General features: G+C 37.3%; 1 protein-coding gene across 1 annotated transcript; it reads left to right on the top strand.

Moving 5' to 3' along the window:
• The first annotated feature begins 1,801 nt into the window (after positions 1-1,801).
• Positions 1,802-15,048, top strand: LACTB2 (lactamase beta 2). The gene is made up of 7 exons (NM_001277407.2): positions 1,802-1,947; positions 2,340-2,503; positions 3,745-3,871; positions 5,904-6,082; positions 9,770-9,918; positions 11,398-11,479; positions 14,077-15,048. Exons 1-7 carry the CDS (start codon positions 1,826-1,828, stop codon positions 14,118-14,120), a joined length of 867 nt encoding a protein of 288 aa, NP_001264336.1. The 5' UTR covers positions 1,802-1,825; the 3' UTR covers positions 14,121-15,048.
• The last annotated feature ends 3,205 nt before the right edge of the window (positions 15,049-18,253 follow it).

Raw genomic sequence — 18,253 nt, 5'->3', positions numbered from 1 at the left:
CCTTATGAGTAAATTCAGGTTTAGTCACGTGTCTTTACAAAACAAGACTGGAAAATTATATGGGAAGACACTGAAATATTGGAATACTGCATATAGTACATCTCCCTTATTCCAGTAGCACACATGCACGCACAAAAGCTTCTTTCCTTGCACATAAAGCATCCTTTTACAATGTCAGTGCGTCATGCTTTGATGAGTTTGAAAATAAAAACTAAACTTAATGTTTTGATAGGAATAATTCAGATGAATAATGGCAATTGGCTTGAAGGCCTAAACATAGGGTTGTCCAGTATCTGCATGATGGTCCAATTGCTGTCTGTGGCTTTTCTGATGCCTGGCAATTCACAGCTGCAATTAAAGTCCATGCCCAGGAGTAGATTTTTGTAATTGCTGCAAATATAGACCTGCACAACATACTGCCAAAAAGCCTCTTGTGCATCACAAAACAGATTGTTTTGCTGAGTGAAGGACTGAAAATAATTCATACTGTTTGAGTAGCTGAAGGGCTGGTTAGCACTGTAAGAGTACTAACATGCAGCTAAATTAGCACTGACGAAGCAGCATAGAGGCAAGCACGCTGTTGGCACCTGAACAGCGAAGATACAGTGCTGCTGTCTGACCTGGCAGATGAAAACACTGTTTGTTCTCTAACCTTGGAGGCCAGCTGGAAAAGCTGAGTTGTGTATTAACACCAACAAGCAGAACAAGGTCAGGCTGGTAACCAGGTCTGCCTCAGAGCTGCCTCCCTGCCAGCTGCCATCCTTTGCCTCACCACTGCCCAGGAAGCCAAACGCATCAGGCGGATCTGCAGCAGAATAAGAGCTTGCAATGGGAAGAGGAGAGACATCACATAGGAGTGGGGAACACCAGTTTGTCATAGACGGAAACATGCAGACCTTTATTACCATGTTAACTCTTCAATAACTCATATCCTGGCATATATAGCGTATGTTACTTGCTGTGAAATTGTACTGAAGTTTAGTTTTTCAGTTCCAAGAGACACTGAGTTGTTTGTAGCTTACAAGCCTTCTGGAAGCACACCTCTCAAGACTGTATCTGTGGATACGTGCCCCTTCAGAAAGCACAGGGAATATGGCCTGCAAATCTGACTACACAAACCCTATAGGACAGTCTCAGATTGCATACATTTTCCTATAAGGAGCATTTAAAAATTTAAGCTAAAAAAAAAAAAAAAAGCTACCACAGACACACTTTTCTGTCTTGTATCTTTATTATTACTTTTAAAATTACATTTATTTCATGACATTATTTAACTATGCATATTGTAACTCTTAGGCTGTATGTAATACACAGGATCCTTTATATGTATACACAATGAGACTAATGCAGACCTTGAAATTGCTGAAGTTGCCTACATTACTACTACCTGCTTTAATTTCAGCTTAAATCGTATTTATCCTCCTTTTGCAGGTTATTTAAGGAGGGAAGGCGCCTGCTGCAATGTCTCTAACAACGCCAGCAGAAAGGTGACTGTCAGAGGACGCACTACACGTCTGAACAAATCTATTTCAGCGTGTCACAGACTGTGCAGGCAGGATATTACTGCCAGCATGGCAAGGACGACAGTTCCACAATTCGCTTTGAAATGCTGACTGCCGGATGGCCCCTATAGGGCACACAAGGAGCACGTACCGCCCCTAACAACCGTCATTTTCTAGGATTCTGGCGGTGCCGCCCCGCAGCGGAGAAGGGCCCTCAGAGGGAGGAGCGCGGCCGGGGGGCGGTGCGAGGCAGAGCGTGGCTTCCGCCTTCCCGCCGGCTGTCCCTCGGCGGCTCGGGGCGGCGGGAAGGCCGAGCGGTGGACATGGCGTCGCTGCTGCCGCGCATCGAGCGGCTGTCGTCGCGTGTGGTGCGGGTGCTGGGCTGTAACCCGGGGCCTATGACTCTGCAGGGCACCAACACGTACCTGGTGGGCACCGGGCTCAGGTAGCGGCGGGGCTCGGCGCAGCGCGGGGCGGGCGGCCTCGGGGCTGGGCGGTGTGTGTGTGTAATAGCCCGGGTCAGCCTGCCTGAGCGTAGTGCAGCCAATGGGAAGGGTGCTGGAGCCAAGGCCGTGCTGTGTCGGTGGTGGAAGTAAACTGTGATCGTCTGTAAGGACTGAGGATTGAAAACTGCGTTGCTTCTAATGACTAAAAAGCTGAGACAGTAGTAAAGTTTAGCTGGGGATATTTGCTGTTGCCCCAGTAACATGCAGTTGTGTGGTTGCTTTTTTTTTTTTCCTTTATTTTTAAACGTTATTTAACTCACACAAGCACTCTAAAGTCTATGGTTGGTTGTTTTTTAATTTCCTTTTCTTTTTTTTCTTGACCCACGTGTAGAAGAATCCTTATTGACACAGGCGAGCCAGCTATTCCTGAATACATTGGCTGCTTGAAGCAGGCCCTGTCCGAGTTCAACATCTCTATTCAGGAGATCTTAGTGACACACTGGCATCGTGATCATACCGGTGGAATACCTGATATCTGCACAAACATCCCTAATGGTAGGCCACAGGTTTCAGATCTTGTTGCAAGTGTGTTAGATGTGTGGCAAGAAGCAACTTAGAATGATTCTTTGTGCAACAATTGGAATAACCTTTTGCAGTCTCCACATAATCCATGTGCAGCTTCACTGTACCACTATACTGTGTAGACTGTAGACACAGACTGCTGTGTAGTCTGAATATCATACTTATAGTACTCTATTTTTCCTCAATACCTATGTGTAAGTTCATAGAGAATTTTTATTACAAGTGAATAATGAGCAGTTTGCATAGTATTAAAAGATATGAGGATAGCACAGCGCTTTTTCCTTTCTGCATTGACAGTAGTGACGAACCGACTCTTATTTTTACTTGTGTAAAAAACAACAAATAATCTCTCTAAAAAAACCATGCATAACATTGAGACTTCATACAGTAAACCATTGGTAATTGCTGGCAAATTTTCAGGCCTCAAATCATAAGAAGATAGGGATGTTATTTAGGATAAATTCTAATGTCAGGTGCATATTCTGTAGCGATAGCTGAGAAGATATTAAGATAACAGAGTAAGCAGTGTAGATAATGCAGCTCATCTTATCTTCATTGGACTTTGTCACAGTCTTTATCAGATTTTATTGAGTTGCCAGATGCATGTCTTCAAAAAAGCCCTGGCAGTACCAAAACCAGCATGGATGTCTTAGTGAGAATCTTATTAACTCCTTAAAGTTTAAGACTTGCAAGGGGTATAAGTGCCTGATTTTGGGGTTGTGTGCTGTCTGTAGCCAAGGCAATGAAAGCATGTACAATTTAGAATGAAAGATGCTGAGGGAGGTTTCTTGTCAAACAATTTGGTGTTAGATAAATGTTGAATAGTGCTTCTGTGAATCATAATGTTGGACTTGAATGCTATTTCACAGACTTATTTTTTTGCTCTTGATAAGTCAATAAGGAACAACGTTTTCATCACTGGAATTCCACTTATACATAGTTATGTATAATTTCACTCATGCTTTTTACTCTTCAAAGTTACTGCTGGTACAGAGTACGGTATATAAAATTCAGAGCCTTCACTACTTGGTGTTTCTGGCTCTAGAAGAAAGTTATTTTATAAACATAAAATTAGTGGTTAGTGTTGTTTACTTGAAGATTTGCTTTCATACACTGTAATAATTTATAGTGCATCTACAAAAAGTAAAAGTAATTCTGTGGTATTCACTTTGTTAGTGAGAAAATACGAATCATTGTTTGCTTTCTTTAAATAGACTCTGAATATCGCATCTGTAAGCTTCCTCGTGTCCCTCACTGTGAAGAAATAATAGGAGATGGAGGACATAAATATTTATATCTTAAAGATGGAGACGTGATACAGACAGAGGGAGCCACACTCAGGTAAGCAGCAATTTCTGCAGCTTTGTTTGATCTCCTGTTTCTTCAGAAATCTCGTGTGTATATGTAATCCATACATCTGACCCTGCCAACGTTTACCCATGTAGACTACCTGTCGTGACTCAGCAGGGCGTGTCTGTGCAAAGAAGTAGTTCTTATGAATATTATCAGGAATCAACCTTTAGTCTTTGGCCTCACCAGAGAAACGCTTTCCTTGAGAAATATTTCCTTAGGGGAAACCCACAGGGATTTTATGTAACTTCTCTTTACTCTTAGATACATAGTTGTGATGTGAAATTGATACTTCAGTGATGTTTCTCATGATCTCTGTGAACATCATAAAATGCTTCTCAAGGAAACATTACAACATTAAGTATTTAGCATTAAAATGTTAAATTCTAATCATTTTTCCTGTCAGGTTCTTGTCGGGTAACAGTTGGGAAAGACTTCTTCCCTGAGAACACATTGCCTCTCTTGTTTGCAATGATCAGTCTGAAACAAAACCCCCAAAAAACCAGGAGAATTCTGTCTTCAGAATTCTTTTATCAGCAATGCATTGCACATCTCAGGACAAATTCTGCTTATTTTCTTCAATTTAGGTGTGAATTGTATTCCACTTGAAGAATGTGCCTGCTGGCTGGCAGGTAGAAAAGCAATGAAGATAAAGAATATATTTGATCAAAAGTTTAAGTTTTAAAAAGATATGTAGAGAGAGCATAGCAGTATTGAAGACATTTCACTGTCCTAAGTGGCCCATGTTTGGAGAAAATCAGCTTAGGCATGGAAAACAATTTGATTCCAAACAAATCTAGAGGTGATATGTTTTGAAGTATGCAGTTACGCAACCAACCTTTATGCTTGGTTAAGAGCATATAAACTCAACTGGCTAAGGATACTCATAGATGCCCTGCTGGTTCTAAAGCAACAATGTCAACATATTTCATTTCTAGTTAGCAACTTCCAGTTTTTCAAGGAGGATGCCAGCCTGTGTTGGTTTCGTTCATGTCTGGTTTTTTGCATGTTAGTATTGAAGCTTCCTGGTGAAGTTACATTAGGAAAGCCATTCACCTGATTTTCTGTTGCCTCAGTGGGGCAATGACTCACCTGCTTTCTACAGCACTCAGTATTCCAGAATTGAGAGCCATTGCAACAGTGCTGTGCTTCTGGCCTCCCAGCCCTGTGCTGATATGTCTGGGGCTGTTTAGTGTTAGTTTATACACCATGCTTGACACCAGCTCTGTGCATCCGATTGACAAGTAAATTCTGCTGAATTAAAGCAATGATGTTGGTCTGAGCTTGAGTCAGAGGATTTCTGCCTTTCAAAAACTGTAGTGTAGCTCCTTAGCAGGTCTGGTTACTATATACATGTCAACTGTCCTTTAACACAGTACTTCAGCAAGCTGTGGTGTCTTAAATCTGTACCTTTCAGACGTTTCATGACCTGTACATAAAAGAACTAAAAGACCACCAGTCCTTGTATTTTACAGTTCTGCTCTACTGTGTCATGAGGCCTTCAGGGTAAAATAAATACGGGGAGGCAGAATGTTATTTGTGTTATGTCTGTTAATATACGAGGAATTTCTGAGAATCAGCAACATCACCCTTACCCTTTGTTGCCAAGTGCAGTGTGTATGTCAGGAACTTTTCAATCTGAAAACAAATTGTCATTTTTTTCTTTCTTAAAGTATGAGAGTAAAGCCTTCTATAACAGAAGTTTTACATGACTAGCCAGCTGCACTAACGCACTGCCTCTGTGCTAACTAAGACAAAGCATGTTATAGATGGTCATCTGTATTCTCTATGTGGTATAAGAAAATGGACAGAGATTAAACAAAATACCATTGTGTTTACACTGACATTGCAGAAATTCTCAGTATGATACCTTTTGGGATTCTTCCTGTAGGCTCCTTTGTAAGGGTATGATTTTATCACTGTTGTTTTTAGCATCTGAAAATGAAGGTAGAAATTCTGTATGACTGCTGAATGAAAATCCTAAACTTTTTTCTTGTTCTTATCTTTTCTTGTTCTTAAACAGAGTTTTGTATACACCTGGGCACACTGATGATCATATGTCTCTACATCTAGAAGAGGAAAATGCTATATTCTCTGGTGACTGTATTTTAGGGGAAGGAACAACAGTAATTGAAGACCTGTATGATTACATGAAAAGTTTGAAAATGTTATTACAAATGAAACCAGATTTAATATATCCAGGTTAGTGGTTCTGTTTTTAACTGCTGTGTGTTACTGTATCAACTCCTACAGTCAAACACTGTTGTTAATGTAACAATTCATGTTGAATATTTGATGTATGCCTGGTACTAAACTGAGTTAATGGCTTGGACATCTGTGATACTTAAAAATCTCTCTGTGGCAGATAGTTTTCTTTCCTGTGGTTTCTTCCTTTGATTCTTGTTCTTTCTGCATTAAAAGCCTACAGAAGCCAGCATCTTTGTTGCAATCATATAAGAAGTTGGCTGTTCTTTCATTAACCGATCTATGACCAGTGTTACCTTAGAAGGAAAAAATAGTTGTTTTGGTCCTCTGCAGCATGTGTACTCAGCCACTATGCAATGTTTTTTGAGAGAGAAGTGTGTCCTTTGCAACAAATTAATCACAAATTCATCTTGGAAGGCTGCAGAACTGTCAAATGGTTATGTTAGTTAATGACTTAGCTTAATTGGAACAAGAGCCAACAAGTCAAACATTGTGTTCTAAAAATAAATTGCTGATTCATTCAGTCTAAAACTCCGCTTTTCGTTTTTCTCCTCTTATTCCCAAGCTTTGGGGGAGGTGTGTTTAATTTCTGTATAAGCCACGTGTCTGTTTCTATTTGAGAATAATGGATTTTAGGAATGTGTGATGTAACTGAGCTTCAACTTCCTCACTTTCTTTCTTAGTTACATCTCAGGAATTTCTCTGACTTTTTCTGATTCATCTTTTTTCAACTTGTCAGAGTGACTTTCTACATTCCCATTTCTGTCTACATCCAATAACTTTGTTTAGCCTACATAACCAAATCTCTTTTGTGTTCTTTTTTAATACAGGTATAGTAGGTATTTAAGATCTAAGATCATAAAAAGGCTTAGATCTATTTTTTTAAAAATGCAATTTAAGAAAAATACCATTCTGTATATTCCATGGATGTGGAGGCTGACACAAACATAAATAGTACTTATAGTAATTGACTAAACTAGTGGTAAAACTAAGAATATTTGAGCTTCCTGAATCTCAATCTGTTGATCAATGAAATGTTCTACTTTTTTTTCTTAAAGTGTACAGAGCACAATTTATTCCTTTAATTGAATTTCTGTCTTCCAAAACCACGGATATGCCAAATTGTGTTTGGTTTATCACTTCTATCTGCTGTGTCTCGCTCTCTCCTTCATTATTTATCTAGATTACACATTCACCAAGGTTGAATGTTTGTCCCATTTATTTGTAACCGTTTGCAACACTGCTGTGTATATATTCATGTTCTGCTTGCAATTAGGAAGACAGTAGGATATTACTCATTTTCACTGATGAGTAGCTAGGTGTTGGTATGATTTATAATGCTATGATTTATAACTTTGTTTCTTTATCCACACATCATAAAATGGATGTGCAATTGTGTAAAAGATAGTTATTGCCAAGTCAAAACAGTTGTTTCTGTTACTGGTATGTACTGCAGTAAAAAGATAACCGTAGCAGAAGATAGTTTGTTTTACTGACACATTCTGTATAGCCTCAGTAGATCGATATGGCCTCAGTATATTGCAGTTTTACATCTTCATAATCCCTGCATAGTTTGTCTTCTCTCTGTGCATGGCACTCGCATTACAGCCTCAGAAGTAGATACAGGTGAGCATGAATTTTTATAGCCTGTAGTCACCTTGTTGGGTTTTAGAAGCTGAATTTTGCCAAACCTCCCCTTTTCTTGTTGGATGCTTTTTGGGTTTTTTTTTGTTTGTTTGTTTGTTTGTTGGTTGGTTTGGTTTATTTTTTAAAATTGAATGTGGAAATGACTTTGGGCAAAGTACTCCTTACAGTATTTTACAGCTCGTGGTTGGTGAGAATCCTTGGGAACAGAAAAGGGCCCTTTGGCCAGCAGAGGTCGCCCTATCCTGTAATAATAAACACTGCTGCTTGATGGCATAGAAGAAATGGTACAGTAGTTAGAAATCTGTGCAAGACTTTAGGAGCCAATTCTTTTCTTTAGTTTCATCCTTCTTGCTTCCATTTCTCACGGGTGAAACAAGAGAACCTATATTACCTTACAGGATTCTATAAGAATAAATGGGTGATCATCAGGGATATACAGAGGTCTCAAATATGAAGCTGTCTGACGTAATGTCTAAGTTATTTTTGAAAAGGTAGTTATATTTTAAGATATCTTCTTCAAATACTGAGAAATACTTTAAATTTATGTAGATCTTAATTTTTTAGTGAAGTTAATTCTGTTGCTATCCCTGAAAAATTGCAGGTGTGAAAGATCCACACCTAAATTGAATTCCAAGCTTTATGGCATTAAGTACTCAAGCACATAAAGTGCTTTATTGTGTCTTCTGTCTTTAGAGAATGTAAGAGAATGGGCAGTCGACGTTATAGTCCTTGCTCTGTATATTTTAATGGTTATCTAAATTGAAACTTTTTTTATGAATGACAACGTATTTGCAAAAGCTACTGTTATATTTATAGCTCTTTTTATAAGGAAAAATAACTTCAGATTAAATATAATCAATATAATCATGAAAAATAAGTGCATGTGACAGTACAGTTTTATGTTGGCCTTAACGTATCTTTTATTGACAATTTTTTACTTGAAGTCTGTTGAAGGGAGTGTACAAGTTAAGAAACTTTTGACTCTGGCTAAAGCATAGATTTCTTTGATGCTTTTTTTTTATTTCACAGGTATTCAGATTATGAAAAATTAATTGCTCTTTCTCTATAAGGTGCCTGTCTTCAGGTGACATAAGCCATGATTTAAACTACCTGAAAGCTAAAAACCTGTTTGGTCAGTCAACCCAAAACTACGAGTAGAGAATAAGATAATTTTTCAGAAACAGTCCAAGAGCATCAAAGAAAATTGTTTGGGATGGTAACAAATAACTTCTAAAGGAAAGCTAATTTTACTTTTAAAGAAAAGTTATATTTTATGACAAAAAAATGACTTAGACTAGCAGAACCAGAAGCTGTTAATGCTACTTTAGGTGGTGTATGCAAGTGAAGATATAAGAAACCTTGCTGTAAAAAGCATGTTACAACTATTCATGCAACAGTGTGTATGAGTGAGTTCTGAAGATAGGTCATGGAAAATGTGTCTCTTACAACGTTACTTCCTTTGCAACGTTACTTCCTTCGCCTCTGTGTTTGCTGGTGTTTCTTACCACTCCTAACAGGAATGGTAGTACAGTGCGTGTGTCTTTGCCTCAGTATTTACTGTATAGAGACCAGTTTCAGTTTAAATCATCAATATCCTTTGTGAAGGGTGAGACAAGCAGATGTAATATAATAATATCTCATCTTTCAAATGTATTCAGTAGTAAACTCTTTTTCTATATTTGTATTAAGCCCTATAGTCGCTATAGTCATTTTTTTTAGCTTATCAAAAGCATTCCCTTTGGACATTCAGACTTTTGAGGTCTCCTAATTCTTCCTTTCCATCTAAATCCTACTGAAGTGCAGACTGTGCTGAAGACACTCAAACTTAATTTCAATTTCTTTATATGAAAAAAAAAATGCTAAGTGCGAAGAGCATCTTGTAGTTTTACAGGGGTACTCAGAGTGATACATACAGATGCTGTTCCTCTCACAATTCTTAGAGCCTGCCAAAGTTCATATAAGAACAAGTCAATTATTCTATAACGTCCTTAAATCCAATGTAAGTAACAGCACTCTGGTGCATGTGTTTCAATTTAGGTCATGGCCCAGTCGTCCGTGATGCAAATGCTAGAATTCAAGGATACATTTCTCACCGAAATGCACGTGAAGAGCAAATTCTGAATGTTTTCCAGAAGAACGCTGGAAAATCATATACATCTTCAGAGCTTGTAAAGATAGTCTATAAGGTAATTACAGATGGGAGTTTTTTAGATTTAACTAAAGAAAATTGAGAGTATGTTCCTAAAATTGTATATAGTAGCCTAACTGATTGAAGACCATGGTGGCTTTAAGAAAAAGGTTGAATGATTTCTGCCTGTTCAAAACGTGTATTTTAAATAGCATTGTTTAAGCATTGGATTGGATTGGAGCTCAGATGATCCTTACAGATTTCTTATTCCACTAAGTAGATAGCCTTAAGCTTGGTTTCATCGCACCAAGCTAAAATGCAGCTGTAGTGCTTGGTTCTAAGTGAAAAGTATGAGATTACTGTTAATTGCTGACTTGTCCTCATTCATTGGTCTGCAGTTTTGCAGAGATAGGTATTGCACTCAGAAGTCAGGTAGCTCACGCGTGTCATTAGAAAAGCATCCCTACTCCTTCATGTAACCTTCCTCATGTAACCTCAGTAATTTGTACATGTGATATGGGAGTTATCACACTTAGCAAACATAAAGAGGTGCAGAGGTTAAAGAGATGCAACTTTAGCTTCAGAGGAAGATATAATAATTGTCAATGGCTGTAGTATGTGAAGATGTCTGTAACAGCTTCACAGCTATTTTTGTCATGCTTCTACTAAGCCCCAGTTTCCAAAGGAGAGAATGTAAGTCACATTGAACATTTTGCATTGCTGCTGTACCATTATCTGTGGCTATTTACTTCTTTCACTTTCTAAGTGTAGAGCCATCTTCATGCTTTTGTAAATCACAAACCATTTTTCCTGTCACTATAAGAGTTTTTTTCAGTACTATGAAAGCTTTAAAATAAAAAGCTCTGAAAAAATACACTTTTTAGAGATTCACAATTTATTGAGACCGTTTTCTAGAGAGTTTCTTTCTTACTTCAGATCTTGGAGAGGAACTTTTTAATTTTCTATAAGAAGGCTTTATATATATGAAGATAATGCAGCAGAAGGGAATTTTGAGAAATATTATTGATTAATACTTACGAAGCACTGTAAAATTTTAAGATACACTCTGTCCTCCTGAAGCTGTATTTTTAAATTGCTTACACATTTATGGATAGTAGTTGTTAAAGGATATTAAAATTCATGCCAATATTGTCATGGAATAGAAGTAATCGATACCTGTGGAGAAATGCATCTTTGATTTTGTCATTGAAACCTGTGGAAAAATGCTTAGCTATACTGACAACCCAGTGTAGATCAAGCTCAGAAGAACACAGTCTTAGAGTTGGTCAAAGCTTGTATAATGAAAGTGTATGATGCAAAAAATGGGCACAGTAAACAGAAATGTGTTATTAGTCTAGAGTTTAAATGGGTTGAAATTGATTTAGTCATTTCAGGTTTTAGTCATTGCATAGCTAACTAAATGTGCAACGTAGTAATTAGAAGAGGAAAAACTATGTTAATAAACAATGATATTAATGTATTAAATATATATTTGGGAGATACTTAAATACAATACATATGTTTGTGTTCCCGTTAGGACATTCCTGAAAATTTACTTCTAGCAGCAGAAAACAACCTTATAGTCCACCTGAAGAAGTTGGAAAAAGAAGGAAAAGTGTGTAAGTTGGGGACGATGGGATGTAAAGATAGCCATTTCCATTTTGATTTTGTGTGTAATGTTTATTGTTTCCGGAGTGAGGGGAGGAGGAAGAGACAGACTGCATTTAACTCAACACACAGCAGCTGTCATTCAGATAATCTGAAGTAGAATTAGGTAGAAAAAGCCTGTGGTTGTTTGATGTATCTATACTCGTAGAAAACATTTTATAACATGTGACGTGCCCAAAGTACCAATCATTGTAATGCATATATCTTTAAACTTTGATTTGAAACTTACCATTGAATATATTAATAGTGCTAGTGTTTATATCTCTTTGTATCTTCTGAAACTTATACCTAAATATGCGTGTACATAGCATTCTGTGGGATTGCATTTCGTGCCTTCTTTAAATGTGCGTTGTTGAATATGTGTGTTAAAATCAGGCAGAGTTAATTTTTTCACTTTCTGATTAACGTAGTACATAAGCTGAGCAATTATATTTAGTTTATTATTTTTACATTGTTGCCTTTAGTGAGCAAAAGGAAGTATTTTATTTCTGTAATGGCAGGAGCAATTGGAAACGCTTTTATCCTATGGGCTGAGGAAAATATTGAATTCTGTACATTACATAAGTACACTCAGAACTGTCCATGATTAAGCAATTATGTGCAAATTCTTACCTGTTCAAAATTGTCATCATTTACCAATGTAAGCAATGTGAAATTGGTGCCTTTTTTCCATTGTAGGTGTCCTGTTTATTTTAATAATTAATCATCTGATAGGCTCAATACTGATTGAAAAATTGAGAATGAATTTTTGTTATTGTTATAACATGATATTCATTCCAAGAAAATGGACTAGAATCGTGTAAACACAGTTGTTTTTATTAAAGTTCAAATACAGTGTCTTTATGCATTCTTCATTCAGAATGCCATGACAGCACACCGACTGGCACTGCACCAGTTTCAGTTCTTGGTTGTTGATGCACCTTACTGAGCACAAACCTACACGTTTCTCCGGCCTGGCTACACAGAGTTCCTCCAGGGTATCAGATGCTGCTGACTAAACTTCTCTCTTCCTTTTCTCTGCTGGAGTAGCTCAAGCAACAGCATTTTATGTTTAAATGAAGTGGTAGATAAATTGACTTTCTCTTCAGCGACCTTTCATACATACAAATTGCAGCCTTTCATACAGTAGGCTGCGTGTATATATCTTAAATGTCCAGAAATTAATTCTGCAGAGTAATTTACATACTTTCATCTTCTAAGCCAGTTTTGTTCAGAACAATATTCCATGTTTAGTGGACACCATTTTCCTCAGAAAGGTGCTTAGCTCTGAATGTTGAAGAGATAGCAAATAAGGAGCTTCAGTCAGATACCTGTTCACAAAGCAGCATCTGCTTGAAGCCATTAGGGAGTTGTAGTAACTAGAAGATAACTGATCAGAGTGATTTTCATGGTTCTTTTACACAATTTTGCTGCCTTCTCTTGCTTTCTGAGGAGCACAAGAAGTGCCTTTTAAAGGTTTTAGATTTGGTTTGGTTTTTGATCTTCATTTTGTGAGCACAGACAAGGAAGAAAGCCATCTCATCAGAAAACTTGAGACATCAATGTGCTGACTTCTACAGCCTAGAGAATAGTTGCTGACTTTTTCAGTACAAACTTAGACTGGGAGCTGTGATGCACACTTAACATCATGTGACCAGTGTTGGTTTTTCATTTCAAATTAAGCACATCTGTTAAGGAAAACTGATTCTGTTGGTTCTCAACAGGTAGCGTACAAATGCTTGCATACTCCCTTTTCATGTTTGTTTGCTTACCATATAGTCTGATTTACTGCATTTCAGATGTTGTCATCATGATGAAAGACAGGAGTTGTAGCCATAGTGCTGTTTGCTTAATTTTCACAAGTATTATCTTAAAGAAGCGTGTTGTCAGTGTTGGTAATGAATATGACAGGCATATTCCACTGTTACTGAAGAGCTACTCCGTGCAGATTATGACCATATGCTGCTTGCTGCAGTCGTTCATTTACCACTTCATTCTAGGGATTGCAGTTTATATGGGTACATAATTTTTATAACTTCAATTAAGAGTGATAATGGCTCTTACTCATTTTTCTCCCTTTAGACAGAAAAATAATGCCTTGCATACAGAGCATGGCACAATACATACATGTAAACTCTCACATTTGGAACGTTGTCATTGTTTCAAATTCTTAAAATACAGCTGAAGAGATAAAAAAAAAAAATTCAACTGCTATAAATTTAGCAGCACAGTTCCCAAGTTCACAAATTCCACAAAAAGCAACAAGTGTTCCTCTACCTCCAATTTATTACTGTCTAGCACTTTTAATATCCTGAACATTAAATAACTGCATTAAACCCATTAAACCCATTGTTTTAATTAATATCACTAGAACTTACATTGTGATACAGTCAGTGTTAATCAGTTTCCACTAAAATTCAGCACTGGCCTGCAGGAAAGCAACCTGATGATCTTCCATCAAAAATGACATATACGGATGTGCACGTATGTGCAGATTGAGATAGTCTATTGTTTATATGTAGCATCTAAGCGTTAGCTTGTGACTAATTTGCTCTCTTTGTCTTAACAGTACGTGATGCATCTCCCAGCTTCAGATGGAGAAACAATCTGTAACTTACACAAGATTGCTCGAGAGCATTTTCAGCCTGCACAGTTGCTGCATGAAAAAAGAGAATGATGAGCTCAGACAATATGTGAAGTAAAAGTCTTTCATTTGTTTTTTAGGTTCTAACAATTTAAAAGTGATGTTTATTTTGCTTAATTAATTGGCAATCGTAAAAACAAATCTGTAGTAAAAAGAACAAAGAAGATCTGATATTTAAGCTGCTTTCATTGTGCATTTCAAAAAGTGGCTTTCTGATAACTTCTCTGTAAATTCTAAGAACAACCAATTTTTGCTAACAAGTGGCAACACTGTTTTTCATATTCTTTTCATGTAATGTAATTCATATTCATTTACATGTAATGTAAATGTCTGTGCACATTTTAGCTGGCAGCTCACTGCAGTATGTTTTAACAAATGCTGAGAGTACTTCCAGATATATCTGTTTTCTTATGGAAACACCATTTCTGTGAAATTTAAAGGATCATTAATTTCACCTAATTAATGTCAAAACACGCACAGCATTAGGGCAGGCTTTAATTCTATATCTTCTAAGTTTCTGCAAGAATGTGGTTTAAAAGCTACTTAAATTGAGATATATTTGTAAACTGTATAAGGTTATGTTTTTCTATCACTTTCTAACAAGCTTGGAATTGTGTTACTAACACCATTTAAAGAGCGAATGTTTTAACTAAAGGTTGTATTTGATTGTAAGATACTGTATAGTGTAGTAAAATACATTTGAAGATGAATTTAAACTTCAGTTTTCTGTGTAGCTTCCAGAGTAATATATAAATATTTGTATTATATTGTGCAGTTAACATACGTTTTTGATTGATTCACTTTTTTAACGTTGGTCCAACCTTAAAGAAGTCACATATGAGATGTTTAAAGGTACTAAAGACAAATATATGTTGTTAAAAATCCTTGAGAACCTTTCAAGTTGAATCCTGTATCTTCATTTGTGGAACATATGTATGTTTGGGTATTTTTAGTGGGCATAGCTTAATAGCTATCAGTATCTGATGAAGCTGATAACATTTGTTCATGATTATGGCATTTTGCTTCAGGAGAAGAGAAGTTTAAGTGAAATGGTACAGTTTTGTCATGGTGGGAAGCCTGAGAACCTAAAACACAGTAGGGTTTGGTATGAAGTGATGATGTCTCGTTACCTTCCCAAGCTAAAGAAGTCTACTGACATCCAAAATGTCACTGAACCATTTTCTTCTGTTTGACTGTGTTTATGGAAGTGCTTCAGAACTGAGTTAAATTGCAGACAGTGAAGAAAGAGATGTGATGCAAAGAACTACATATTCCATGCTGATGCAGCCAACACCTAGAATTCTTGAAAGATGAGGGAAATAGCAGTTTGACCAGACTTGAGTTGTCTTTCGTGATACATTTGGTGTCTCTGAAATACTGAAAGCAGAGATTGCACTATTACTAAGATGTATACTTGCATCTGTGACATTGCACAAGTCATAAGATTCCTTGCTATGAGACTTCAGGTTTGTTTATAAATGGGAAAATAAGCCATAAGCAGTGCGTGTATAAAAATGAGGATCAGCCTGTTTCCAACCCCTGCCTTGAGTCTGTTAGTCTGTGCAGAATATATTTAGGATCGAGAATAAAAACAGGAGAAGAGGCAATTTCTATCTCATCAAAATGGAAGGGCAAATGTCATTCAGTGCATTAACTTTGTAAACAGCTGGGAACAGAATCTTGAAGGAGCACTAAATTGAGTAGTTTTAATATGCTGTCCTGAGATGTAGCACGCAGAAATGTAGGTTATTAGGTTTAAGAACTAGGAAATAATTTTGACAGTAGGTATAACGTTTTCAAGTTTCCCATTCTGCTTCTTGCTAAGTTTATATTTCTTTAAAAATATCTTTCTTGAGCATATTTTTAAGCATTATTGATGATGGAAAGGTTCCCAAATAGGAAGGGCACTGTTCTGTCTCTATCTGTTACGTCAGCTGCAGTAATGTGGTTACTACTAAATCCGCCACAATCTTCCAACCTGAAATAGATTTCAGACCTCCTTCCTAAAATCATTTTGAAGTGTAGTCTTCCACTATGTGGAAAGCTGGAACAAAATCTGGCAAACATAGACCAACAGCCCATTGGTAAGTAGTAGACTGAGGACTGACAGGTATTTCAGATCATAACACTTTGCCTAAAGCACCGTAAGAAACATCACATGGCAGAAGAGAGAACTCCAATGAAATGAATGTGTGGAAAACGCTCAGATGAGGCAATGGGTTGCTTTATTTTCCTTTTCAGTGTAGAGGTTTGTATCATGAAGATAAACACAAAAAGCCAGTTGAAACCAAGAAGATCTCTGTGCCTGTAGAGGAAGACAGTAGCCAGGCACTCAGGGCATTTGCTGATTATTGCTTGAAAAAAACGATGTCCCATCCCAGATAGTTAAATCCCATTCCCTGAGTTCTGTGGATTTGTTTTCTTTTAAGGTTGGAGTTGAGAAACAAATTCAAGACTACACTGAAAAAAGAGTCTTTTAATTTTTATCCTAACTCAGTGTACTTCACTTCTACATTATATTACATGTGTAACCATGTGGAATGCAATTGAGGATCTACTTTCACATCATCGTTTTTGAAATAATGTTCTTCTTCCTTTAGAATTACAAAGTATTTGGCCAAGAGATGGAGAGATTCCTAAGATTGAAAAAAATATATTAGTACTGAAACAGGAATGCTTGTTCAATTTCAACTACTTACATATATTTGAAAAAAAGAAAAGGCAAAAAAATGCAGTAGTTTATTCTGTATTCTAAGTATCCCAGACCATCTCCAGTTACCAAGTATTCCTGCCTCCGTGATTGAATAAATTTTTACAGGGCTTCTGAGCATCTTCACAGATATTATTTGTTGTAGTGTACCTCTGGTTCTGGAAAGACTTGATTTAATGCTTGAGGCCTGAGCATAAATCTAGTTTTTATTGACTGGTGTCATTCAGACTCCTGAGCAATAGTCCTGTGTGCCAAGTTCAGAATCCTTATTTCTTGTTACTGTATGCTTTTTGAATGATTTTCATTTTCCTTTTTCCTACGTGAAGTACAGTGTGGCTCTATACTGTCAATCTGAATAGCTCTCAGAAAATAGATGGACGAATGTTACAGTTCCCAGCATGAGTTTCAGGCTTACCAGTAAATGATCAACCTAAGATAAGTCGTCTTGTCTTGCCATTGTTTTCAGGGAACTTCTTTAACCCGGAGGATCCTCAGTCCTCTTCCTGCCCATATCATGATTGCTTAATTCCCTCATCCCTCTTTATTATTTTGTCCAGTTCTTGCCAGTTGGAGTATTGTCCTTCTAACGTAAAAAAAGCGGTAAGTGGCAAGATGCATTTTTAGTTCCTTGTGGTCTATTATTATCTTATCAGCACTGACAGTGATCGAGATTGTGATTTCATCTGATGACTTTGTTTGTTTGTGATATTTTTATTGCAGCCCTTACCTTATTTTAACTATGCTTAATGACTTTCTAACTATGGTCTGTATGCATATCTTAAATTGTTTCCATGGGCATCTTTTAGTAAAGTTGCTGACAGACTTTCAAATGAAATAGAATCATGAAATAGAACCACGAAAAAGAATCATTTAGGTTGGAAATGACCCTTAAAGTCATGAAATCCAATCATCCACCTCACACCACCAGTCCCACCACTAACGCACATCCCTAAGAGCAGCATCTGCATGTCTCTCGTATACTTCCAGGGATGGGAACTCCACTGCTTCCCTGAGCAGTCCAGCCCATGGCTGTGTCTCACCACTCACTCTCTTCATGAATAAGTTCTTCCTAATGTCTGATGATTTCCAATAATCCTAAAATTCATCATTAGGGGTGTTCTCTGCTTTGTGCCGTCAGCTTTTATTCATGAATTCATTTAGGCACGTTAAAAATGGTCGATCACCTGGTGTCTCACACTAACCACTCCACCCTCCAAGGCACCAGTCTGCAGAGAAAGCTGGTCATGGCCTGGATGTGGTGTGCATTCTGCTCTGGCAAGCCTGAGCCACACTAAAGAGTTGTGTCTATCTCCCATCCTGAATTCAGAACCCACCCTGACAACGCTCAGCTTCAGCCATCAGTTACTCTGGAGACTGTTCTTCTCCAGTGGG

Source organism: Gallus gallus, chromosome 2, assembly GCF_016699485.2.
Source record: "Gallus gallus isolate bGalGal1 chromosome 2, bGalGal1.mat.broiler.GRCg7b, whole genome shotgun sequence".
NCBI lineage: Eukaryota > Metazoa > Chordata > Aves > Galliformes > Phasianidae > Gallus > Gallus gallus.
The sequence above is the reverse complement of the archived record's forward strand: the minus strand, read 5'-3'. Positions and strand labels throughout refer to the sequence as shown.

What these genes read in the sequence shown, in the direction of transcription:
- LACTB2 (NM_001277407.2), top strand. Translation starts at nt 1,826, where the DNA reads ATGGCGTCGCTGCTGCCGCGCATCGAGCGGCTGTCGTCGCGTGTGGTG. An exon ending in CTGCACAAACATCCCTAATG is followed by an intron (nt 2,504 to 3,744) that starts GTAGGCCACAGG and finishes TTCTTTAAATAG; the next exon opens with ACTCTGAATATCGCATCTGT. An exon ending in ACCAGATTTAATATATCCAG is followed by an intron (nt 6,083 to 9,769) that starts GTTAGTGGTTCT and finishes GTTTCAATTTAG; the next exon opens with GTCATGGCCCAGTCGTCCGT.